This window comes from Notolepis coatsorum (assembly GCF_963971535.1).
Source record: "Notolepis coatsorum genome assembly, chromosome: 18".
Classification (NCBI taxonomy): domain Eukaryota; kingdom Metazoa; phylum Chordata; class Actinopteri; order Aulopiformes; family Paralepididae; genus Notolepis; species Notolepis coatsorum.
The window spans coordinates 11,695,279-11,722,554 of record NC_140182.1 but is presented as its reverse complement, the minus strand read 5'-3'; the positions used below and the strand labels follow the sequence as shown (position 1 = coordinate 11,722,554).

At 43.3% G+C, this 27,276-nt stretch overlaps 1 protein-coding gene across 1 annotated transcript; it reads left to right on the top strand.

Moving 5' to 3' along the window:
• The first annotated feature begins 159 nt into the window (after positions 1-159).
• LOC311244684 (GTPase HRas) lies at positions 160-27,276 on the top strand. Its single transcript, XM_084334322.1, has 5 exons — positions 160-293; positions 9,151-9,329; positions 15,807-15,966; positions 19,702-19,823; positions 22,813-27,276. The coding sequence occupies exons 1-4, from the start codon at positions 183-185 to the stop codon at positions 19,816-19,818; spliced, it is 567 nt and encodes a 188-aa protein (XP_084190448.1). The 5' UTR covers positions 160-182; the 3' UTR covers positions 19,819-19,823; positions 22,813-27,276.

The following is a 27,276-nucleotide window of genomic DNA, read 5'->3' as shown; positions in this document are numbered from 1 at the left end:
GTTTCGCACAAAGCAGAGCTCTGACCCTCCGAGCAGTTGGCAGTTTTTTGTGTCTCGTTTCTGTCCAACCTACCCGATGGAGATATATGACTACCAGACGTAGTTTCTGTTGAGATGCTGACCTCCTCTCCCCTCTCTCCTCTCTCCCTGCAGCGACAGTGAGGTGGGCAGCAGCAGAGAGCATGACGGAGTACAAACTGGTGGTGGTGGGAGCAGGAGGCGTTGGGAAGAGCGCACTCACCATCCAGCTCATCCAGAACCACTTTGTGGACGAATACGACCCAACCATCGAGGTACGGCACACTTATTACTATAGGATATTAGTGGAGTTATTAGTATAGGATATTAGTGGAGTTATTAGTGAAGTTATTAGTATAGGATATTAGTGGAGTTATTAGTATAGGATATTAGTGGAGTTATTAGTATAGGATATTAGTGGAGTTATTAGTATAGGATATTAGTGGAGTTATTAGTATAGGTCGGATATTAGTGGAGTTATTAGTATAGGATATTAGTGGAGTTATTAGTATAGGATATTAGTGGAGTTATTAGTATAGGATATTAGTGGAGTTATTAGTATAGGATATTAGTGGAGTTATTAGTATAGGATATTAGTGGAGTTATTAGTATAGGATATTAGTGGAGTTATTACTATAGGATATTAGTGGAGTTATTAGTATAGGATATTAGTGGAGTTATTAGTATAGGTTATTAGTGGAGTTATTAGTATAGGATATTGGTGAAGATTCAAGAGGTTTATTAATCACATACATACACAAGACATATAGTGAAATGAAGGTGGCCATGCCCGCTTCGAAGTTATTAGTATAGGATATTAGTGAAGTTATTAGTATAGGATATTAGTATATGCATTATATTTATGCACATAACATGGCAAATGCTGCGGTCAAAAAATGGTTATGAAAAGTTAGACGTATGTAGTACCTACTTACTGGTCACAGGAGTCTTCAATAATGTTATAATGATGATCATGTTAGCAATTGTTCATGTTAGGTCATTAGCCAGCTAAGCTCGCTAGCTACTGTAACTAACATTGGTCAACTTCAGTTGAGCAATTTTGTGTCTCATTGTATTTTATCAGATGCACAAAAATATATATATCGGCATTATAGGCTACGTTCACACACGGCAAGCCTTGGTGCTCAATTTAGATTTATTGCTCGGATCAGATTATTTTTGTTCACATTTATTTTTTTGTAAATGTGGCCAATATTAGATTCCAGTGTGAACTGGTCACACTCCTGAACTGACCCAAATGCGCAAATGAACAATAAAGAAAACGTTTGTACCAAATGTCAATCTAGATAGAGTGTCGTAAAAGTCACATGAAGGTTGCATGACTGTTCAGGCTGAGGTCAAAAATCAGACCTGTATCTTATTTAGAACCACATTATGAACGTGGCCCAAATCAGATTTGAAAAGATCAGATTCCATTTGATTTGTACTGTTCACACTGTTCTGAGTCACATATGTAGCCATATTGGCCCTGGACGCGTCTATTCTTTCCCCAATACATTGCCAGTTCCGCGTGCGCGTTCTGCGATCTGATTGGCCACGGACGTTTCTGGTGCGATCTGATTGGCCACTGACGTTTCTGGTCATGTGACATGTGCGCCCAATCGCGTGACGAGCTGTGTCTTTGCCCATTTCCGGGTCTAACAGCCTGCAAACTACCTAACGCCTAGTTTATCACTGGTTAAGCTTAGGCGACTCTTTTGAAGTTGGTTAAGGTTAGAGTTTGGAATCAGGGCTGGTGTTCTATCGGCCTGCTCGAAGACAAACTCTAACCTTAACCAACTTCGAAAGAGCGCCTAAGCTTAACCGGCGAAATAACTTGCCGTCACACGATTGGGCGCACATGTCACATGACCAGAAATGTCAGTGGCCAATCAGAGCGCAGAAGGCAAACGCGGAACTGGAAATGTATTGGGAAAATAATTCAGGCGCCCTGGACTGCCCTGCCCCTGAGGATTGAAGTGCGCAGGCCTCTCGCACATCCTGGAAAATCTGGAAATCTAAGTGTAGTTATCCAGTCATAGAGAGGGCATCGTGAACTAGAGAGAATGAGGAGAACATTCCCTGGTCACCCTTAGTCTGATCCGTAGCTATAAAATGTAAATCTCATCAGCAGCATAACTTGATTATATCCCATGAAATCACTGCCCTTTAGACGGGTCCACCGCTGCCTGCCAGACGCAGGAGTAGCGAGAGAAGAGGAGTAATAAGACTTTTGAGATCATCTATTCTAGAGATCCGTGTCCTTGTACATTTTGACAAGTAATGTCCTGGAAATGACATGAATGAGAATGATTTCCTAAAATAATTGGTTTATTGCCACATTTATGTGAAAAATCTGAACCAATTTTGAGAATACACACTATGAAATCGGGACATTTTGGGCACTAAATAATAATAATAATAAACGTTATTTATTTATTTATTTAACAAAAAAGAAGCAGCTCAAAGTGCTTCATAGCGGCAAAAAAAGACAGGCGTACAAAATTGGCACAAATGTAATGAGCACAAAATTGACAAGTGCAGACATAAAACAAGTATAAAATAGACGGCAGCAAAACAGACAAAGTCAAGGCATCTTCAAATCACAGTTTTTCACACTAGGATCCAACATCCCAATAGGCCTCTTTGTTTTTTTTACGGTTTGACCACTGATACACATCCATAGCTCAAACCGCCCACATTCCCATTAAAGACTGTAGTCACAAATCAAAACATGAAGCATTATGCACATTCAATTTGCTTTGGTGATTTATGATCACAGGGCCTTCAACCCATATTATCTTTAGTGACTGTACACAACAATCACAGTCTGGATGCAATGAGTCCAAGCAGCAGAGTGTATTAAAAGGCTGAGGTGAAGAGGTACGTTCGTTGGATGTCCTGGTTTAGTTTGACGAGCTAGTCGTTGTAGCTTGTAGTGTATAGAATAGAATAGAAATACTTTAATCATCCCGTGGGAAATTTGACACTACAAATCGCTCACAGTAAACATTTAGAGTCAGAACAAAGTCACGAATAAGAATAACAAAACAAATTGCCTAAGAATAAGAATAGAATAGGCCTAAGAATAAGATAATAATAATAATACAGTACGGACCGGGATTCACATTTCGTATGTTATGTATATACATTCTAGTATAAAATATACAGTAAAAATATACAGAGGTCTACAGTAAGTGTAATATTGAACAGTGTTGTTTTAAAAGTCAAAGTCCAGGAAGATGGTAACTGTCACTCTGCTCGGTGATGCAGTGAGTCATGGTTAGGATAGAGTTGGTTACAGACTATACAGATACAATCTATGTAGTGTCCCCATATTTGACGTCAAGTAAACTTTATATATATATATATATATATATATATATATATATATATATATATATATATATATATATATATATATATATATATATATATATATATATAGCGCTTTAAACAAAGTCTCTCTAAAGGGAAGTCTGTTCACACTCTGCTGCCATCTTGTTAACACTTTCTATGCCACGAGGTGGCGCCAGAGTTAGCGCTTCAATGCCACCATCCACTTTAATGTTATCGTTAATATCGCCTAATCTATGTTTTAAATTATGGTTATGTGTCTAATCTGCCCGTCGCTTATCAAAGAATCCTTTTCCAGTCAGTGCTGTCAAGGCAGATTGGTTTTTTATCGCTTCATTTCCGTTTGAGAGCATTTTGAAAAGCACCCGTTTTGAGGTAAAAAACAGTCCATTCTGGGGCATTCTATGATAATCGTCTTTTACTGGAATATTCCAGAACGTTGATATTTGTCTGCCTATTTATGAATCGTTTTCAAATAAACGCTAGATGATCAATATTATACGTACACGCACGCCCATTCGAGGCGCACGCTGATAATAGCCGTGTTCATTTCCTCATGGATTCTTTCAGTAAAACCGATAGAGCCCATTTCACAAAACAGCCTATATCTTCATAAAAATGAGTCTGATTATCCTAACACTGATAACATAGATTCCTTACCTGACATCAGATGGTATCCAACTGGTATATTCCAATTCCTGATCACCATTCGAAAAAATCGATAAGTGTATAGATCCAATGTGTGTACAGTGTAACACATGATTCCGCGGGGCTGAGAGCCCCCTGAATGAACCCTGGTACTCCGGCTGCATGGGTGGACTGGAAAATGTGGAGTACAGGATTTTTTTCCCCATCCATTTTCATTGAGTCCATTCCAAAATCCCTTATGTCATCTGGGAGACGATAGGGGGCGCTTTTTTCCACATCTGATCGCCGGCGGCACTCGGGTATACTAGGGTAGGCTCGCGTGATGCAATATGATTTCAGATCGCTAAAGAAAAAAGAATTCCGAGAAATCTCGTGAGTGGCTTTCAACGAGATATTAATAATTCCGAGAATACTTGTGAGTGGCAGTGAAAGTGTTAACGAGACCTGACTCCTGATCTCGTCATCATCCGTATCTGAGAATCTGTCGCACGTGTTTGAGGTAATTTGTGAAAAAGGGACAGATTTGTGACGGACCACTTGGATCAGCGCCCTCCACACGTCACATGGGTCCTGCCACCTCGGAGTCCTTTGTTACCATGGCAACCACTCTTATCTATCTAGGTTAGTTGTAACGTTAGTTTAGGTTCGTGTTAACGTTAGATAATGTACAAAATAAACGTTTTCCGCTGCTATAAACGTCGCACTTTTATTTTGAAAACCCCAGAAAGGAAGTCATTATATTTGCTTTACCATCCTCCTGTTCTGCGTTAGCTCCGGTTAGCTCCGAGCGTCCAGTAGTTAGTAGTATATTATCAATACCAGCCATTGGATTACTGTTTTCTAAATTGGGGAGGCTTTTAATCGTCAAGGTAAGAGGATTTTAAGTCATGGTATCCATAAACTTCAATCGGTTCGGATCCTTTGAAGGAATGAGAATATCAACAAACCTGTAGGGAACGTCACGCTACTGTCCTGCCTCACTTCCAGTGATTAAGCTAAGCTATGCTAACGGAGCGACTGTTCCCAAAGCTAAATGCACACACAGAGACAAAAACGGTATGTATCTTCTTGTCTAACTCCAGGGAAGATGTTAAATAAGCTAATTTCCCAAAATGTTGGAGTTTTCCTTTAATATTCTTAATATATATATTTTTTTTACTTTGTTAATTAATACCCTAGTTACAGTACAGCAACCGCAAGTCAACTGACAATGTGAATAGTATGAACAAAAATGTTGATCTAAAAAAAATTATAATAATCTCCTGCGAAATAAGCTGTAACCTGTTTTGACCTGCACCTCAAATAATCGGAATCGAGAATCGTTTAGAACAGGAATCGAAATGGAGAATCGGAATCGGAACCGGAAACGTTCAAATCCAAACGATGCCCAACCCTGTCCACAACTCCCCTGGTGGACACATGTGCTGCTCGTAGCACAGACCGTGTGATGTGATGAGGATAGTGTTGCTCTCTGCTGGGCGGACTGGTCCTGGCTCTTACACAGGCTGGTCCTGGCTCTTAGGGCCCTTTCTCACTCACTGCTCTGTGTCGAATCAGACCCGGCTCGCATCAGAAAAGGGTGTGTCTGTCTGAGTGAGAACGCTGTCCCCCGTCCCCGCCCCCCGCTGATTCGTCCCCGGGGGCGCTGAACCTGGACCGATGAAATAGGTGGTCTCAGGTGCGCACTAGTGGGGGCGGTTAGGCCTGGCAATTTTGTTTGCCATTGCTATGTCTATACATTGTTCGAATGCATTTATTTCTATTAGACCAGTGGTGCCCAACCAGTCGGCCGTGGTCGACCAGTAGATCAATGACATGCAATATAATTGCCACAAGCGATGGGATAATGTTAGCTTCTGAACAGGCTAGCTAACTAGCGTTAGCCGTTAGCCATTGCTGTATACTATACTTTCTTGTTCGAATGCATTTATTTCTATTAGACCAGTGGTGCCCAACCAGTCGGCCGTGGTCGACCAGTAGATCAATGACATTCAATATAATGCATATAATCGATGCAGCAATGTTACTAGTAAAGGCTAAGCTAACTAGCGTTTAGCCGTTAGCTTAGCGCTATCGTTAAAACGCTCAAAAGCGGACTCTACAACACCATCCATTCGTGATAAAATGGGGTGGGTTATATTGACAAGGCTTGACAACAGAGGTTCAAATATAACTTCATATTTATTAGTTATTTGTTTCTTTATATCAGCATCCATTCTCCAGTCTCCGTGTTAACACTTCCTGTGTTTACATTTAGAGCGTGACATCATCGACTACGGCAAGCTTACAAGCTCAAAACGCAAACCTTAAACCAAAACCCAGAGCGCACCAAGACTGAAGTGTGTACACAAACTAGAGGGGGGAGAGGGGGGGGGGGGAGTTCGGCACGGAACTCGGAATGAGGACGGCACGGAGCTGATTCGACCCCGATGTTGAGTGAGAAAGCCCCCTTACGGCTGGTCCTGGCTCTTACACAGGCTGGTCCTGTCTCCTACGCAGGCTGCCGCTCCTTCCCAAGCAATTGATTTCATTTACCAACGGATGCCCTATCAATTTAATTCCCCAAAAGGTCAGGTTTTGGACGAGGGCTGTGATTTTGTTTTTCAGACGTCATGTTGTTTACTCTAACCCACCTCGTTATTCCACTCCTCTATGCAGAGAGAGAGAGAGAGAGAGAGAGAGAGGGGGGGGGGGTACTGAGAGGGTGGGGCAGAGGAGTGAGAGGGCAAGAGTGTGTTCATCCATGTTCTCTCTCTCTCTCTCCGTCTGTCTTACACCCCCCCCCCCTCCCATCGCTTTCTCACTGTCACTTTGCACACTCCCTTTCTCTCTCTCCCCCTCTTTCCCTTTCTCTCTCTCTGTCTCTCCCCCTCTTTCCCTTTCTAGCTCTGTCTCCCCCTCTCTTTCCCTCTCTCTCCCTGTGTCGTCCTCTCTTTTCTCGTTCATGCTTTCCCTTTATCTCTCTGTTTCTCTCTCACACTGTCTGTCTACCCCCCCTCTTGTCTCACTCCTCTCTCTCTCTTCCCTCTCTCTCTCTCTCTGGACAATGTTCTTTTTGTGTGTGTGCATTCCTGGCCCCGTGCTGGAGCTCACAAAGGGCCGTCACTCTGTTTGTGTGGCAGCGTGTTGGAAGGCTAAACATTGGTTCTGCTGCTCTGATGGACCGCGGCTCATCTGTCCAGAGGGACCAGGGCGGGGCATTCACCGGCGATATCAGACAAACGCACAGCTCCGCCCACAGCTCCGCACTCAGCTCTGCTCTCCTCACAGCGCCGCCCACAGCTCCGCACTCAGCTCTGCTCTCCTCACAGCGCCGCTCACAGCTCCGCTCCAATCACAGCTCTGCTCCTATCACAGCACCGCCCAAATCACAGCTCCGCTCCAATCACAGCACTGCTCCAATCACAGCACTGCTCCAATCACAGTTCCGCTCCAATCACAGCTCCGCTCCAATCACAGCTCTGCTCCAATCACAGCACTGCTCCAATCACAGCACTGCTCCAATCACAGCTCTGCTCCGCCCACAGCTCTGCTCCAATCACAGCTCTGCTCCAATCACAGCTCTGCTCCGCCCACAGTTCAGCTCCGCCCACAGCTCCGCCCACAGTTCAGCTCTGCCCACAGTTCAGCTCCGCCCACAGCTCAGCTCCGCCCACAGCTCCGCTCCGCCCACAGCTCTGCTCACAGCTCCGCCCACAGCTCCGCTCCGCCCACAGCTCTGCTCACAGCTCCGCCCACAGCTCAGCTCCGCCCACAGCTCGGCTCCGCCCACAGCTCTGCTCCGCCCACAGCTCGGCTCTGCCCACAGCTTGGCTCCGCCCACAGCTTGGCTCCGCCCACAGCTCTGCTCCGCCCCGCTCACAGCTCTGCCAGTTAGAGGGGGCGGGGGCCACATGGAAGAAACATGTATATCGATTATATTGTGAAGATCTATTTTTGATATATATCACGATTTCTGCTTAGGTATGGAAAATAGTTTCGAGCTTCGATGCGATACCTTTTTCGATACCACAGGGAAAAAGGTTCAATCTTAAATTATAATTTTTTTTGATTTAGGTTGATTTAGGTTTTGCTTCTGTTGCTGGTTGGTTCTCCTCAGCTTCTCTCTGGTACTGTAGGAGAGGATAGATATGGCACTTTTGAAACCCTTTGTTTATCTTTAGATCATACATTTGGAAATAACTGTTCATCTCACTTCAATCGTTTTTTGTTGCAGAGCATGGTGTTTTCTCAGGCAGACAGATGTAAACACTGGTCTGTGTTGCATGTGCCTGACGGGCTGAACTGTTTGTATTGCAGTCATGTTCCGACTTAACTGAATGCACATGTGTGTGTGTGGACTGCTGTACTATTGCGGGTATTGAAGTGAACAATGCAACTTCCTTTTTTTTTTTTTTTTATATCTTTTTTTATAAATGATTAGGTGTCGATATTTCGGGAAATGAGTATTGAAACAGTTTTGGGTATTCAGAATCGATATGTGTCGATTTTTCGATATTTTCGACAACACTACTATGTATGTGTGTATATATATATGTATATATATATGTATGTGTATATATGTCAGAGAATCAGCCCCTTGCGTCCTTAGTGTATAGCATATGACATGGTGTATGTTTGTTCATTGATGTGACAGTGTCTGGCAACATACTGTTTGTGTTCTTTTTATTTATTTTTTATTTTCTTTGTGTTTGTGATTTGTCTTGATGTGTGTTTGTGAAACTATAAAAGCTGAAAATAAAATATTATAAAGGTATGGAAAATAGTAATACGCTTTATTTGTATAGCACCTTTCATGCAAGAATTGCAGCTCAAAGTGCTTCACAGCAGTAAAATAGGCATAACATTTGCATGTAATTGGCACAAATATCTAGTATATAAACGTATCGACTAGTATTTGAATAGTTCCCAGTGACTTTCTACTTCTAACACAGATTCTAGATTATCCTGATTTGGGCACCTGTGAATTGATACCGGTACCCAACCAAAGGTACCTTTTTTTCGGTAGATGTGGCCATTATCTCACGCTCACTAGCGTTGTCACGGTTACGAACACGCTCACCTGAGCTGCTGCGGAGTCTCATCCTCTGTGTTCTCCTCCTCATCCTCCTCCTCTTCCTCATGCAGGACTCGTACCGGAAGCAGGTGGTGATCGACGGGGAGACGTGTCTGCTGGACATCCTGGACACTGCCGGGCAGGAGGAGTACAGCGCCATGAGGGACCAGTACATGAGGACGGGGGAGGGCTTCCTCTGCGTCTTCGCCATCAACAACACCAAGTCCTTCGAGGACATTCACCAGTACAGGTGTGTGTGTGTGTGTGTGTGTGTGTGTGTGTGTGTGTGTGTGTGTGTGTGTGTGTGTGTGTGTGTGTGTGTGTGTGTGTGTGTGTGTGTGTGTGTGTGTGTGTGTGTGTGTGTGTGTGTGTGTGTGTGTGTGTGTGTGTGTGTGTGTGTGTATGTAGAGTGTGTTTGTTTGTATGTATGTACTGTATGTATAGTGTGTGTTTGTATGTATGTAGAGTGTGTGTTTGTATGTATAGTGTGTGTGTGTGTGTTTGTATGTATGTAGAGTGTGTGTGTGTGTTTGTATGTATGTAGAGTGTGTGTGTGTGTGTGTTTGTATGTATGTAGAGTGTGTGTTTGTATGTATGTAGAGTGTGTGTTTGTATGTATAGTGTGTGTGTGTTTGTATGTATGTAGAGTGTGTGTGTGTTTGTATGTATGTAGAGTGTGTGTTTGTATGTATAGTGTGTGTGTGTTTGTATGTATGTAGAGTGTGTGTGTGTGTTTGTATGTATGTAGAGTGTGTGTTTGTATGTATAGTGTGTGTGTGTTTGTATGTATGTAGAGTGTGTGTGTTTGTATGTATGTAGAGTGTGTGTTTGTATGTATGTAGAGTGTGTGTTTGTATGTATAGTGTGTGTGTGTTTGTATGTATGTAGAGTGTGTGTTTGTATGTATGTAGAGTGTGTGTTTGTATGTATGTAGGAGTGTGTATGTTTGTATGTATGTAGAGTGTTTGTTTGTATGTATGTAGAGTGTGTGTTTGTATGTATGTAGAGTGTGTGTTTGTTTGTATGTAGAGTGTGTGTTTGTATGTATGTAGAGTGTGTGTGTTTGTATGTATAGTGTGTGTGTGTTTGTATGTATGTAGAGTGTGTGTTTGTATGTATGTAGGAGTGTGTGTGTGTTTGTGTGTATGTAGAGTGTTTGTTTGTATGTATGTAGAGTGTGTGTTTGTATGTATGTAGGAGTGTGTATGTTTGTATGTATGTAGAGTGTTTGTTTGTGTGTATGTAGAGTGTGTGTGTTTGTGTATAGTGTGTGTGTGTGTTTGTATGTATGTAGAGTGTGTTTGTATGTAGAGTGTGTGTTTGTATGTATGTAGAGTGTGTGTGTTTGTATGTATGTAGAGTGTGTGTTTGTGTATAGTGTGTGTGTGTGTGTTTGTATGTATGTAGAGTGTGTGTTTGTATGTATGTAGAGTGTGTGTGTTTGTATGTATGTAGAGTGTGTGTTTGTATGTATGTAGAGTGTGTGTGTTTGTATGTATGTAGAGTGTGTGTTTGTTTGTATGTATGTAGAGTGTGTGTGTGTGTGTGTGTATGTAGAGTGTGTGTGTGTGTGTATGTGTGCGCACATGCATACGTCGGGGAGCTCCCCTGGGGTCTGGTGTGTGTGTGTGTGTGTGTGGGGGGGGGGGGGGGGGGGTGCGCGCGCCAGTGCTCTGCAGTAGCTGGGTGATGATGTCATGTCGTAGCGTTTTAACAGCAGGGCTAAAGACTGGAGGATTACAGCACGCTGCCAATGAAATCGATCCCGACTCAATTAGAGGAAGGGAGCGGGAGCACCTCCCAAGGACAGGGAGAGAGGGAGGGAGGGAGGGAGGGAGGGAGGAGGGAGAGATGGAGGGAGGGGGGAGGGAGAGAGAGAGAGAGAGGGAGAGACTCTCCATCGAACATTCAGAGCAGTGGGATGATGACCACCGGGGTCACATGATCGGAGAGAGACGGATGATTGTAATCGACACCGTTCTGAATGGATGGACTCGTCATGTTAAAACATGCCAGTGATATTATTCACCCTCTCCGGTCCAGAGATTAACCCCCGTCACAGTCGTTGAAACGCCCGCCTCGACGGCCCTCGTCGGCCCCTACAGCCAGGTGCAACGCGTGTCGTCTTTTGACAACAGAATTATTGTGGTCATAAAGGCCATTTAGCAGCGTCACCAGGCCAGGCTGCGTGTAAAACCTGCAGTACACCGGCTTGGAGGAGAGGAGAGGCGAGGGGGAGAATAGAAGAGAGGAGAGGAGAGGAGTGGAGGAGAATAGAAGAGAGGAGAGCCACAGGGCTGGGTTGATAACATTGATCTGACCCACAGTCCCCTGGCTGGCTGGCTGGCTGGCTGCCTGGCTGGCTGCTGTAGAGATGAGGTAATGCTGTTTTGCTGCCTGCACGCTGTCCACAGCAGTGCAGCACAGCCCAGCCCCAGACCCAGCTGCTCCTCTGGGTCCTAGAGAGCGCCCAGCGTCAGGCTGTTTACAGGGAGGCCCCCAGACCCGGCTGCTCCTCTGGGTCCTAGAGAGCACCCTGCGTCAGGCTGTTTACAGGGAGGCCCCCAGACCCCGCTGCACCTCTGGGTCCTAGAGAGCACCCAGCGTCAGGCTGTTTACTATAGATATAACAGGTGCAGCTCAATAAATTAGAATATCGTGGAAAAGTCTATAGATTTTTGCTGTATTGATGCGGTCATTTGTGCAAAAGGAGCCCCAACCAAGTACTGAGTGAACATACATGAACATACTTTTCAGAAGGCCGACATTTCTATATACAAAAGAAAAATACATCTATTTTTTTAAATTTTTTATTGGTGATACAGAATTTGGGGCTTTCATGAGCTGTAAGACATAATCATCCAAATTCAAAACAAATAAAGGCTTGAAATATTTCACTTTGTGTGTAATGATGAATCTATAATCTACGAGAGTTTTGCTTTTTGAATTGAATTACTGAAATAAAATTACTTTTCCACGATATTCAAATTTATCGAGCTGCACCTGTATGTCACTAGATGACTCGCCCGTGCTGCTGGCCAAACGGAGACCGACATTGCCACATGGCGGCCATCTTGCGTGGGTGGAGCACGGCCACTCATAACACGCATGTCTATGGTGCATGTACTATTGAAATAACCATAGCTTGCTCAATTTTCAACCGTTTGGTTTGTTTAAAAACGTCAGAGATGTACTAGAGATGTTATCATACTGCATACATATAATGGACTTTCATATAAAAAAAAATCTTCCAATCAAGAATCACAGCCACGTTAATAACGTTTGTAATAAACCAAACCGTTTGTAAATCCGTCAAGATTTCAGCGAGTTAAGAGTATCTTTGTTTGTGCAGATCATCACCTTAAAGCAGGGGTTCCCAAACTTTTTCAGCTCGAGACCCAAAAGAGAAATTTGGTGTTTCCCCGGGACCCAAACTTACAAAAATACATCATGAATTGCCATAACATACATTTAAACTACTTATTTTTTTCTTTACATAAACTACTGATAAAGAACACAACAAACAATGAATTTCAAATGTATATGAAATGTATTTATTTAATTATAAAAGTACACCACAGCAATAATCAGAGTGTAATGTTAAGTTGCTCACCACCTCATAACATATGTACATACAATTTTGTAACACTTTTAAATGAACAAACATGTTCTACTCTCCTTTCTATTTCTCACCCCTTTTCCAACTCTCCATTTCTTACCCCCTCAACCTTAAACCCCAACATTGAGCAACATTCGGATTCATTTGTACTGACTTATTTTAAAATGCTACTGACCTGACATCATGCTAGAAGGGGTATAATATTTCATCTATGGCACAATGAAATCTAATGAGAGGTATGTGGCTGGTTGAAGTTTTCAACCAGCAGATCTATTCTGGGCTTGGTTTTTGAAAGTGCTATTCTGAGGTCATGCTGAGCATTTAGTCTGTTTCTGTATTTGTTTTCCAGGTATGCTAGAGTAGAAAACCCAGATTCACATAAGTATGTGGTGCCAAACTGAATCAACACATCTACAGCTTTTTTATAATTTTTTTATTTTTTATTTTTTTTATAAATATATATATATTTTTTTCTTGGTGACCCTACGTTTGGGAAACACTGCCTTAAAGCAGTAGTCCACTCAAGCAAGATGGCGGCCGGTGAACTCCGCCTTGAGCTATCTAGTGATATATATCTATGCTGTTTACAGGGAGGCTCCCACACCGCCTGCTCCTCTGGGTCCTAGAGAGCGCCCTGAGAGTCCTAGATATTCCTTTTAGGGCTGGGCGATATGGAAAAAAATCATATCGCGATAACGATATGATAATTTTATTTTATTTCTCGATATCGATAATTATCGAATTGTTATAAGTATATATAAAAAAAAAAAAAAAAAAAAAAACTTTTTTTTTTTTTTTTAACAACAGATGTATGTTTATTTTGCAGCAATTCTTTGTCATTGCCGCCATCTTTAGTGTTACATCCCCTCACACTCCAGTTCTCAGGCTGCAGCTGGTTTAAAAGCTAAAGTAAACCGGCTTCTCTGCTGGCTGTGGCTCCAGAGGAGTTGAACAGTTCTGGCTCTGCTAGTTTATTTTCGATCTTTTGGCGCTTTTTTGACAAACCACCGCACATGTGCACTGTGACTCATGACTGGAGTCTAGTTCTGCTAGCACACATAGCTTACTGTGTACAGACGGTTTCAAAATGTATTTTAAATTAGAAAGCAAACAAAATAAATGGGACAAGAGAAAAAGAAATCTGAATTTGGTCAGTATTGTCATTTGGACAAGCAAAGCCATTACTTTGAGTTGCAGGCAAGAAAGACAAGTCTGTCCACTGTCTCTGGTTTTAAAACTGCCCTGTTGCAGGTATAAAAAAAAAAAAAAACGATTTTTCGATTTTTTTTTTCGATATTCGATATCGATTATTAAAATATATCGCGATATTTATCGTTATCGTTATATCGCCCAGCCCTAATTCCTTTATTGATCACCTTGGGGGAAATGTGGGCGTCATAGTAGCAGCATGGGGGGAGGGGAGGTACAGGTATGGGCAGGGTAATCGTAGAAAAACATAACAGGGTCTGTCCCTCTCACCTCTCTGACTCTAGGGATGCTCGATATTGGCTTTTTTACCGATACCGATATACCGATATTGTCTGATATTGGCTGTTTACAGGGAGGCCCCCAGACCCGGCTGCTCCTCTGGGTCCTAGAGAGCACCCTGCGTCAGGCTGTTTACAGGGAGGCCCCCAGACCCCGCTGCACCTCTGGGTCCTAGAGAGCACCCAGCGTCAGGCTGTTTACTATAGATATAACAGGTGCAGCTCAATAAATTAGAATATCGTGGAAAAGTCTATAGATTTTTGCTGGGGGGAGGGGAGGTACAGGTATGGGCAGGGTAATCGTAGAAAAACATAACAGGGTCTGTCCCTCTCACCTCTCTGACTCTAGGGATGCTCGATATTGGCTTTTTTACCGATACCGATATACCGATATTGTCCAACTCTTAATTTCCAATACTGATATCAACCGATATCAACCGATACCGATTAGGGATGCCCCGATCGATCGGCCACCGATCGTTATCGGCCGATAATCAGTATAAATATGCGATCGGTGATCGGTGATAATGCTTTATTTTCGCCGATCGTCAAAACAGATCTCACTCGCTGAGTTCTGTCTCAGACACCGGGAGCTGCACACAGTGCTGCGCGTCTGCTCCTCCTCCAGCCCTCCCGCACGCATGTAAACACGGGTCTAGTCTAGTCTAGTGGGACGGGACCTCCATGAGCTAACGTTAGCTACCGTTACAAAATGACCCAGTCAACTATTCACTTTTAGTTTAATACATGATGAGGCATTGTCTAACTGAACGGTATCTAGCCGGCTAGCTACTGATAGCTCCTGATATCAACAAATGCTCCAGCAATAGTCTAGTTATCTAGTACTAGTGTATGATACCTCTGTTAGCTCACGTTAGCTTAGCTCACTGTTCAAAACGAAATGTCCCATTCAACTAAATAGTTCACTGAGGCGTTGTCTTAACGTTATATTTCCGGCTAGCAGTAGCTACAGACAGCTCCTGATATCAATGTCTTATAACACTCATTCGATGCATATTCGAAGCCCGGCTTGCGTCGCAGTCACTAACGGGGATAGCTGAGGGAGTAGGGTATATCTGCAGAGCCTAGGGTAAATCTGCAGAGCCGAATGTGATTTGATCAAAGCAGAGTATACACACAGACAGTGGAGATAGCGAGCATTTTGACTTGTTGCGTGGTGGCGTTGTCTCGCAGATAATACAACTACAAGTACAAGTCTAATTATATAATATATATATTTTATAAAAAATTTAAAAAAAAATTATATATATATATTTTTTTTATTAATCAAAAACGATCAGTATCGGATCGGTATCGGCCGATATGGCTCAAGACGATTGGTGATCGGTATCGGTGGCAAAAAACGTGATCGGGGCATCCCTAATACCGATATATGCAACAAAATAAATACCGAAAAACTGAATAATTTCAGGTAATTAACATTACATATGTCTTGTTGTGGAATTAACATAACATTATGCATACTTTTGACAATAAATAAAATCAGAATTTGTTCTTACTTGCTTGCCTGGGTAAATAAAGGTTATAGAAATGTAAAAAAAAATATCGGACATCCCTCTCTGACTCCCGTCTCCCCGTGTCGTCCTCCTCCTCTCCGCAGGGAACAGATCAAGCGGGTGAAGGACTCGGACGACGTGCCCATGGTGCTGGTGGGCAACAAGTGTGACCTCCCGCAGCGCACGGTGGACTCGCGGCAGGCGCAGGAGCTCGCCCGCTCCTACGGCATCCCGTACATCGAGACCTCGGCCAAGACACGACAGGTACGACCACCACGCAGACCGACCTGCCGCGGCCAGGCGCACCCGGCTAACGGGGCGTGACGGAGAGCAGAGCCGCGCCCCTCGCGGCGCCAATGCGGAACTCTATTAACCCTTTCACTACCACAATGCCAAAGGGTTGACCCTTTCACTGCAACAATACAGAAGGTTAACCCTTTCACAACCACACTACAGAAGGTTAACCTTCTGGGTTCCAACCCAGCTCTCCGCATTGCTATCAGCTTGGCTGGTCGTTCATACTAATACAATTGGCAGTGTTAGGGGGTGGGAAGCTGATGGCTGGGGATCGGACGTTGTGGACAGCGACTCCTACAGGTCGGTTGGTGCGCCTGCGCAGCAGAATCAGGAAGCAACGGGGGCAGCGTGAGCCTCCCACGCGTTACTCCTCCTCGCCGCTGAGAGATCGCGCTGTGCAGGTGAAAAAATGCGACAGCTGCCTCCTCGTGTACCGGAGGGGACACGTGATGCAAGGCTTCGTCCACATTGCAGCCGGCTTGTGGGAGGCATGGCCTACCAACGTTCGAGACAGGGGAGGGTAGAATTGGACGATACGAAATTGGGATGGGAGAAAAATTAAAATGGGAGAAAAAGTAGATACAAAAAAAGAAGGTTAACCTTCTGCAGTGTGGCAGTGAAAGGGTTAATACGTAGATCATGGAATATTAGAACAAAGTGCAAGTAATAATGACAATAGTGATAGGGGACGACAGAGGTTCTGGAGTTAGAGCGGTTGTCTTTATTAACTCATTGGACGCCACACCCGAGATAAGTCGGGTTAACTCGCCATCGCTTGGGGGCGCCAAACCCGAGAAAAGTCGGGTTTTCTATCGTTATTTCTTTTATTCGATATTCCCATTCATAATCCATCGAGGGAGCCTGTGTTATCATTGGGAATGAGTCTGAGAGATCGCAAACGTCCAATCCTGCCGCCTTGCGGCCGGTATTGCACATCCTTTTAAACTCTCTGGCTTGGGCTGTGTGTTGATCTAAAAAGTCCGGTCCGGGTTTTCCTTGTCGGGCAGGACAAGCATTTATAACACATGGATTGAGGAGAATCAAGCACTCCCGGTTCATGTTCTTTGGTGGATTATGTTGGCAACACGTTCAACATCAATACTTGGAATGGCAATCAGATAATTGGAATATTCTTTTTGGAGCTCATCCTAGTCAAGGTAAGGGCTATGTGGTATCAATCTTGCGTTGATCGAAGAATCCCTTCCCCGCGATCCGAACGTATGTGTGTAATGTAACGTATTCCGTTGGTATATAAAAGCATAGAAAAACTATTTCATGCATTCATGATGAAACATAATACCGATAATATACCGTTGATTTCAGATTGATTGTAGATACAGGCGAGAAACGGCACGGTTTTGAGTGAAATGCACTAAACGCTGCATAGCGTCGTATCCTGGGATTACACAGGATTTCTCTAAAACTATACTCATATTCACCACGGTATACAACGGGAATGTATGGATGACGTTTTTTTTTCTTTTTCACAAATTGAACGATAGATACTCAATGTCAAATGGGCAATAGTTTTATATCCATTGCTATGCTATAAAATATAGTTTGAGCCCTCCAAACACCGCCATGTATCCCTATTCGTTAAAGCGGCGGCCTTCTTACCACACTGTAAATAGCGACCTCTGGCGCTGATTGAGTTAAGAGTCAGATGGTCCTAACAGTGTTTATTATTAAGAGTCGGATAGTCCTTAGTCTCATGTGCATTTCCTGACTCAAAATTACTAAATATTGCGACCAATGTCACCATTACTCACACTCAACCCTACACATCACTGGTAAGCATGGCTTCTGAATCTGACTTGGAAACAAAAAGCAAGAGAGCACCGTTCATCTGATGCAGCCTGTGTCCTCCAACCATGCAGCCCTCTGTCTGCCACGCTCACGCCTCTCAGGGAGGAAGTTCACAAAATCAATGGCTACAGGAAAATGACCAAAACTCAGGAACATGCGTTATACCTATCCTAGCGTACAAGCTTTTCCTCTTCCAAAGAATGGTACTTAGCTACTCGGTTATCAAATGGGGGACCCTGATGGAAACAAGACAAACGTCTTTCTCTGGTCTGCATCCCCTTAACAATTGTATGTATTGAGCCGTACTGTATTGTACCCATTCTGCAATCTGTTAAATAAAGTTTTCATTCATTCATTCATTCAAATCGGTTTGCTTGCTTAAATTCTGTGCTCCGTTCATGTCCTCGTTGAGGTTGCCGGGTGAGATTCCGGTGATGACTGGGAGAGAGTACAGTGCAGGCTTTTGTTGTTGTACCTACTAAATAATATATATATATATATATTTTTTTTTAAATGGCCCTTTTTAATGGTACTTATATTTGATTACCAGTGTCTGAAAGGGTTATAGTTGCCATGGTAATAGTGCTCAGCCTTCGAACGTCGCTGATGAGGAATCCGCTTGTGGGTTTTTCCATCTCGTGTGAATGTGCAGTGGGAGAAGTGCACAGTTCCTTTACTAGAAATACCCAGATACATGAGTACTCTCTGGTAACAGTAAAAGTCCTCCATTCAAATTCTACTTAAACAAAGGTTATGTTAAAGTGGTGTGTGGTCCAGTTATACTGCTCTGATTAAAGGTTATGTTAAAGTGGTGTGTGGTCCAGTTATGCTGCTCTGATTAAAGGTTATGTTAAAGTGGTATGTGGTCCAGTTATGCTGCTCTTCATACATCTTTTTATGCAAATCCTTTTCTTCAAATGTAACTGATGGGTTCAGATAAATGTAGTGAAGTAAAAAGTACAATATTTCCTTTGAAATGTAGTGGAGTAAAAGTATAAAGTTCCCTAAAATTCAAATACTCAGTTAAAAGTACAAATAGCTTAAAATTGTACTTAAGTAGAGTAATTGAGTAAAAAATACTTTCCACCACTGTAAAAGTGACATGCGACAGTGGCTCATGAGGTGGAACAGTCGTCTGGTCATCGGAAGGTTCCCGGTTCGATTCCCGCTCATCTCGGACAGTAACGGTGTATGGTTGTGTAACATCAACTTGTCAGAACGAAAACAATAGCACCAGGATAGTTAAGCAAGTAGCCCACCAGACGTTGTATCTTCTGGGATTCTGTACATACCCATTTATTAACAACAATATAAAAAGAGGACTATTACTATACGATGTACACAACTATATAAATAAAATGGTGATCACAAACACTAGCCACATCGTTACTAGATAAAACAAGATACAAGATTCCTTTATTGCCATTGCCACACAACCAGGTTGGTGGTATTTTTGATCGGTACAGAGTGTATTAAGCTCTACAGTACATACAACTGGAACATAGATACATTTACCCCCCCTTCCCAGCAATGGATACATAATACAGCAAAACATGACACAATAAATACATAATAATACAGCACAGCACAACATAACACACAGAAGATAAATAATTATAACAACAAGTTGACGCTTGACTCTGCTGTCAGACGTCAGGTGAAGCAGGAAGTGAAATCACTGGCTCAGGTTAAATAGAACCTAAGCTGTCACAAACAATGGAGCGCCACCCAGTGACCAAACACGGCACTGCAACCAAACAACAACAGAAATATCTGGTGTGAATGTGTGTAAATTGTAAAGATAAAAGCACTATATAAAATGCACCATTTACCATTTATTTACCATTCTTGGTATTTAAAGTTGTTTCTAAATCCTTGTGTTTTGTGTTTTCCCAGGGAGTGGAGGACGCCTTCTACACGCTGGTGAGAGAGATCAGGCAGCACAAGCTGAGGAAGCTGAACCCACCTGACGACCCACGTGACTGCATGAACTGCCGCTGTGTGGTGTCGTGATGCAGGTCAGAACCAGACCTATGTTCACACAGACCTGCTTAAGCCAAGAGAGGCAGGCATGCATACAGCTCACATTTTAGTGAGCAGCCCAGTACCAACCGTGCTGCCCTGTTCTGGACAACCTGGAGCTTCCTGAGGTCACCACTGGCAACAGATGACCACATTGTAGAGCAATAGTCAAGATGACATAAAATTAAACTTTGAACTATCTGACATAAAGGGGACGGGCAACAAAAGAAGCACATTTCCTGGAAATACCAATTGCTCTTCCCATTTTCAAAACAATATAATTAATATGGTGAGACCAAGACAGAGTGCAATCCAGCATCACTCCAACTAGTTGAACTGCCGAATTACACACGTTTTGGATTTGTAGATAACCTGTGCCTTGTTGTTCCCAGCACAATACATTTAGTCTTGGAGATGGGACAAGTCTATTACATCCTACCCAGTCATGCACAACGTTAAGTTCTCTGCTCAAAACTTCATTAAGTACATTGCATGATGGTGCAGCGTAATACAATGTCGAATCATCTGCATAAAGAACTGTTGTAGCTAGGGATGCTCGATATTGGCTTTTTTACCAATACCGATATACCGATATTGTCCAACTCTTAATTTCCGATACCGATATCAACCGATATCAACCGATACCGATATATATTATATATATATATATATTCAGGTAATTAACATTATATATCTCTTGTCGTGTAATTAACACAACATTATGCATACTTTGACAATAAATAAAATAATAATTTCTTATTACTTGCTTGCCTGGGTAAATAAAGGTTAAATAAATCCGATACCGATATTTTCCGATATCACATTTTTATCCCAATATCGGCCGATAATATCGGCCTATCGGTAGCACATTTGTTAGCCCAATGGGTCATTAGTAAATACAGAGAAAATGCACATAATTTCACACCCATCCAAAAACTCTAAACAGTTTTGCACATTCTTTTGACAGTTATTGACGGTACATTTATTTGAATATGGCCGCCATTTAATCCTTGTGGTTGTGTTAATTGTATTAACCATGAAATTATGTAGATGTAAAAATAGCAATACCTTGTCTTATAGGGACTGCTACCGTATCATTATATTGAGGTGTAATTAAGACAACACAAGGATTCAATGTCCCCGATGACATCACTGGTGGCCGTATTATTCAAATGGGACTCAAACATGTTCCGTTGTGATGCCACAGTATGATGTCATAATAGGACATTCTAGAACAACCAGAACCGTGTTCACACTGACCTGCTTAACAACCAGAACCATGTTCACACTGACCTGCTTAACAACCAGAACCATGTTCACACTGACCTGCTTAACAACCAGAACCATGTTCACACTGACCTGCTTAAAACAACCAGAACCATGTTCACACTGACCTGCTCAACAACCAGAACCATGTTCACACACTGACCTGCTTAACAACCAGAACCATGTTCACACTGACCTGCTCAACAACCAGAACCATGTTCACACTGACCTGCTTAACAACCAGAACCATGTTCACACTGACCTGCTTAACGACCAGAACCATGTTCACACTGACCTGCTTAACAACCAGAACCATGTTCACACACTGACCTGCTTAACAACCAGAACCATGTTCACACTGACCTGCTTAAAACAACCAGAACCATGTTCACACTGACCTGCTTAACAACCAGAACCATGTTCACACTGACAGACTGACCTGTAAAGTACTTGAGTAATTGTACTTCGTTACAATACTTTTGGGGGATTTGCACTTTACTCGAGTATTATTAGGTTTGTATACTTGTACTTTTTTTACTCAATTACATTTCAGAGAAAAAAAACATACTTTTTACTCCTTACATTTAAAATGCAGACCTACAAAGTACAAATCTTGCAGGTCCAACCGTTTTAATTAGTATATTCGTTTCTCTGGCCGAAGTAACGTTAACGTTATTAATCCTGCGGCCGCACTTCATTTAAAAACAGCCAATCAAATCCCCATCAATGGAAAATGAACCCGCCCATACCCATGCTGATTGGTCCTTGTGCAAGACTAGAAAGCGGGGATCTTTGATTAAACACCTGCTATCAGAAGAATAGACAGTCAGATTTTTTTTTTTTTTTTTACTTTTACTTTTTAGTACTTGAGTACATTTAGAAGTAGAAACTTTTTGACTTTTACTCAAGTGTGTTTTTAGCCAGATACTCTGACTTTTACTTGAGTATGATTTTGAGACGGTACCCATACTTTCACTTAAGTATAATTTCTGGGTACTTTTTACACCCCAACCATAATCATTCACCATGTTCACACTGACAGACTGACCTGGTTAACAACCATAATCATTCACCATGTTCACACAGACTTGGTTAACAACCATAATCATCAGAAGTTTGGCATCCAACCAGAGTGCAAATGTAACACAATATATCCAGATCTGTCTGTACCTGCATATAATCCTTTTTACATATCTGTAGATACTATATCTGTACATATCCCTTACCTACTCTTACTAGTTACACTGCTGGCCAGTATGACTTACTTACCATAGTGTCTTTATACCTGTATCACTGTACATATTAATACTACAACTCTGTACATACATCTGATTAGCACTATTACTCAGTAATACTAATGTATATATTTTATACCCAGTTTAATCACCTGTTGTATATTACCGTTGCACTTTACTGTTACATTTGTACTCTGGTTGGATGCCAGACTTCTTTTTGTTGTACTGTACTTGTGCTGCATGATGACAATACATTTGAATCTAATCTAATCTATTGCCTTTATGTAGACATATCTCGAGAGGAAGTATGTGGCACATACATATGTGAGTCTGAACGCAGTTGTACCTAAGCAATTAAATAGATCGCTGACGCTAATTTCTCCTCCTGTCTCCTCATCCTCTCTCCTCCCGTCTCCTCCTCCTCTCCTCCTGTCTCCTGTCTCCTCCTGTCTCCTCCTCCTCTCTCCTTCTGTCTCCTCCCCAGCTCTGCGCTCCAGGGTGAGGAGGACTCTGGTGTCCTGGCAGCATGGACTTGAAGAAGAACGAAAGATGTAAAACGACACAAAGCATAAACTTAATAAAAAAACAAGAAAAAATACAAAAAACCAAGAGGACGGTCAAAGCGTAAAGGAAGCGAAGCAAACCCACCAGACCCGAGTGCCACCAGAGACCTTTCCACAGAGAAGGAGGACTTGGCCACTTGCCTTGACGGCTGGCGGTTGTAGGTTGAAAACCCTGAGGTTTGGTCCGTCCCCTTGAAGTCCATGGCTGCCGAGAGCAGCGACACACACCACTAATGACTGATTGGCTCCAGTGTGACTGGCTGCTCCCCGAGCCCCTGCTAACTTATCTTTTACAGTCTCAACACTGGTCTTAAAGGGGCGTTGCCAACCCCCCTCCCCCCCCTCCCTCCCCCGAGCCTTGTCCCCTGGAAGGACTGACTGGACTGGACATTATTTACCCCATCCTACCCCTACACCCTTCATATGACCCCCATCCACCCCCTCCTGTCTGTTGTGTCCTCCTCTAGAGTGGCTCTGTAGTGACCTCATTATCCTTGATACAGTAGGGGGGGGGGCTTGAGATGAGACGTCACATGTAGGAACGACTCTTTTGTGTTGTTGTTGTTGTTGTTGTTATTGTTGTTGTTTGAACGGTTAGCCGCGCCGTGAAAAACACCTTGTTTTTACATTGTTTTGATATGGAACTTTTTTTTTATTTTAATCTTTTTTATTTGAAGGTTTTGAAACCGTGTTGTAGGTGAGTGAGTGAGAGAGAGGAGGATGTTTATTTTTCGAGCGATGGGGGTGGCCGCCATTGCCGTTTTCGATCGCCTGTCAAAATCGGTAGGAACTAGGAAGTCCTCCTTTTTTGGGGGTTTAACGGAGAGGGGGGGGGGTAGGGTAGATGGGCTCGTTTTCCCAGAGTGCACCTGCCCTCATCCCTCACACGGCCCCAGATGCTTGTGTGCTAAAGGTTCTCTGCGGAGCAGTAGTAGTAGTAACAGCTAGAGTAGACTCCGGTGCAATAGGATTGTTTACCGTCTAGGTGACAGAATTGGGAAATAAACCATCTCTCACGCCTACTTACTTTCTCGTATTCCTTTGTGTGGAGAAGAGGGGTTCAATTATGTTTCTACGTGCCATCATTCTCGACGTTGTCGGGCTGAATGGGTGTCTGTAGAGCGGGAGGCGTAGTATCTCATCCCCGCTGGACCACGCAGGACGGGAGAGAGACCGCGAGAGAGCACAGTTTTCACACTAAATACTGTTTTCTCTTCCCTTTTACGGCCGTCGGTTACTATAAGCTAGTAGTAGTAGTAGTAGAGTTATCCGAGACGTTCGTAGACCCGCCGGTCATCGCTCCTCACTGTGTTGCATAAGGGCTCAGGAATTATTACAGTCCGGGAAGATCGGAACGGAATTAGTAACGGTTAAGTTCCACAGAATGTAGTGCATAGAAGTCCCGCATCAAAAACGCAGGCGATCTGTGGCACAGTATTGTTTTCCTCCCCTCCATCTATCCTCCAACCTCTCGTTCTCTCCGGTAGATTGCCACCTCGCCTCTTTTGAGGGAACGGTAGCCCTCAGAGGTGCTATAGTCTCGTCCAAACCGTAACAGATTTGTGGAAGCGTCGTGTATAGCGTGATTGGTATGGGTTTAAGGGGGATGTAATTGCTTTGTCTCTCCATATTGAGTAGCTAGTGCCATTTCCAAGATGAACTGCATTCGTCGGCTTGCCTACGTGAATAAGAGCGCTCCGTTTTTACCTTGCCTTATCTGAGCTAGCGCCTCCCGGTGGTCTCGTGGCGCGTGCGCCACTCAAAGTGTAGAAGTGGTTTTGAGGTTATCTTTGTTATTGTACACTATCTAATGTGGAACTGACTGAGATGGATGTGAAAGGATTCAAGGCCCTGAAACATTATATTGCTATAAGTGATTACTTTCACAGCGTGCATGTCTGAATTTGATTGTTTTTATTAAGTCCAAAGTGACTGAAATACTAAAATATGATGTAATGTTTTTGCATTTGATGCCCCCACGTTAAGCGTCGCCGCTTTTAAGATCCGACTACCGTAGTCCGTACAGGCCGTCTTAATTGCTCCTTTAAGATGATGTATTGGCTCTGAGCTTCTTTTCACATTTCGGACATACTTGACTGCAAGAAATATGTACCATTAACCCTTTACCACCCTCTGAATGATGCTCCTCCTCGGTATAATGTACAGCAACTACGTTTGTGTCTGAACTCGAGACTCTCCCAAGTCCCTCTCCAAGTCACGCAGATCTTCTCGCCTCTCGCCCCGAGGTACACGTGAGCGTCTCTGCGCGGGAGGATTTAAAAAGAGAGAGGGTCTTAACCAGACTTAACCAGGCTGGAACTCTGCATGAAGCCCTCCGGTGACAGGGAGGGGAGACCGTCACGGAGTCGTACCGGCCCGACGGGGGCGGAGTCACAGACACCCAGGTTACAGGGGAGACCGTCACGGAGTCGTACCGGCCCGACGGGGGCGAAGTCACAGACACCCAGGTTACAGGGGAGACCGTCACGGAGTCGTACCGGCCCGACGGGGGCGGAGTCACAGACACCCAGGTTACAGGGGAGACCGTCACGGAATCGTACCGGCCCGACGGGGGCGGAGTCAGAGACACCCAGGTTTTCGGCCACGATCGAGGTGTAAGCCTCAGACATTTGCAACCAGCTTCGGGGACTATGTTGACGTCGGAAGATATCTGGATGATTTTGAAATACCCATTTATTTCCTGAGCCTCAAGGGAAACATATGTCTTTTTTTTTTTATGCCTTAATTGGTTGAGTTGGTACAGTTAACTCTTTCACTACCACACTACCAAATGGTTAACCCTTTCACTGCGACAATACAGACGGTTAACCCTTTCACTGCCAGATGACAAAGGGTTGACCCTTTCACAGCCACGCGACATAAGTTTAACCCTTCCACTACCACACTACAGACGGTTAACCGTCTGTAGTGTGGTAGTGAAAGGTTTAACCGTCTGTAGTGTGGTAGTGGAAGGTTAACCTTCTGTCGTGTGGTAGTGGAAGGGTTACGGTGAAGTTTATTCATTGATATGAAGTTGGTACAGTTAAAGGTGCTGTAAGTGGTATGTTTTTGTTTGTTAAATAATAGCTCTACACTCCCGACAGCCATCACTGAGTGTTTTGTCAGTAGCAACAAAAATAAGAAATACAAATCGATTTTAAGCAAATGTGTACTTGTAAAATAATCTGCCCAGTGCAGTAAGAAAATGTGGCTTGGCAAGATTTCTTGAAATATCTAGGGTTCTCTCTCCTGGTTGGATAAAGTCGGAAGGGATACCAGAAGATTTATTTAGTGTTTACTGCAGAGCGGAGAGACTGGGAGACCCATGTTACTGACCAGACACTCTGTAACATCAGTGATGGCTGTCAAAATGTAGAGCTATTTAACACTTTAACAAAATAAATACCACTTACAACACCTTTAAGGTGAAGTTTATTCATTGATATGAAGTTGGTACAGATAAGGTGAAGTTTATTCATTGATATGAAACGGCTAAAAGAAAGGTTTTTAGAAATACGATTGTCTAGGTATTGTGTGGATAAATAGTATTCACAATGTCTTACTCTGAATCCATTTCATTGATGTGTTGGGGGTGCGTGTGTGGGGGAGGGGCATACAATTGTGAATGTGTTTTAAAAGTGAGTGATTGGATTTATTGATTTCCTATAACACGCTTGTTAACTTAGACAAAAAAAAGAAAAATACTTATGTTGAAAAGAAATTAACCAATATTAAACTAATGTGGGGATTCCTCTTTTTTTTATGTGTAAATTTAGGGCTAATATTTGATTCTGATCGTTCTTCTGTCCGTGGTATTTTACCTGCAGTTGACTTTTCATTCGGTGTGTGCTACTATGTCATGGAAGAGGGTTGTTCCTAACACATGTACTGTTGACCCCTGCTCTCTGCTGGTCTGACCCTCCTATACAGTCTGTGGTAATACCATGATGAAATGCCACCAAATCTATGCATTCAATTCCCACCGACCGTATTCGCACAGGGTGGCCATTTTGCTCCGATGTCATGCTCAGGTTGGGTTCACTTCCTCTGGGGAACAAAGGCGGAAAGGAACCCGAACCAGAGCCTGTCGCGAAAAAGAGCAAAATGGCCACCGTGCGAATACGGTAGATTACAACAAAGATATTAATGTTCCAACAACAGGGGACGGTAGGCAGCGTGCTGTCAGGTAGACCTCTCGGGGGGGACCTGCACCACGCGGATCACTGGAGGTTTTGCACAAGGACACGGCCAGCTAGAGCTGCTTCTCCCTCGCAAACTGTGGAATGATGGGTGTGAAAACGATTTTGGGGGAAAATGTCAACTGTTCTAACTATTTAATATGTATTTACTCTACGATGAAGTGGCAAATGTATAGCAGGACAGGA

Coding starts and splice junctions, on each gene's coding strand:
- LOC311244684 (XM_084334322.1), top strand. CDS start 183: ATGACGGAGTACAAACTGGTGGTGGTGGGAGCAGGAGGCGTTGGGAAG. Junction 294..9,150: donor AATACGACCCAACCATCGAG/GTACGGCACACT, acceptor TTCCTCATGCAG/GACTCGTACCGGAAGCAGGT. Junction 9,330..15,806: donor GAGGACATTCACCAGTACAG/GTGTGTGTGTGT, acceptor TCCTCTCCGCAG/GGAACAGATCAAGCGGGTGA.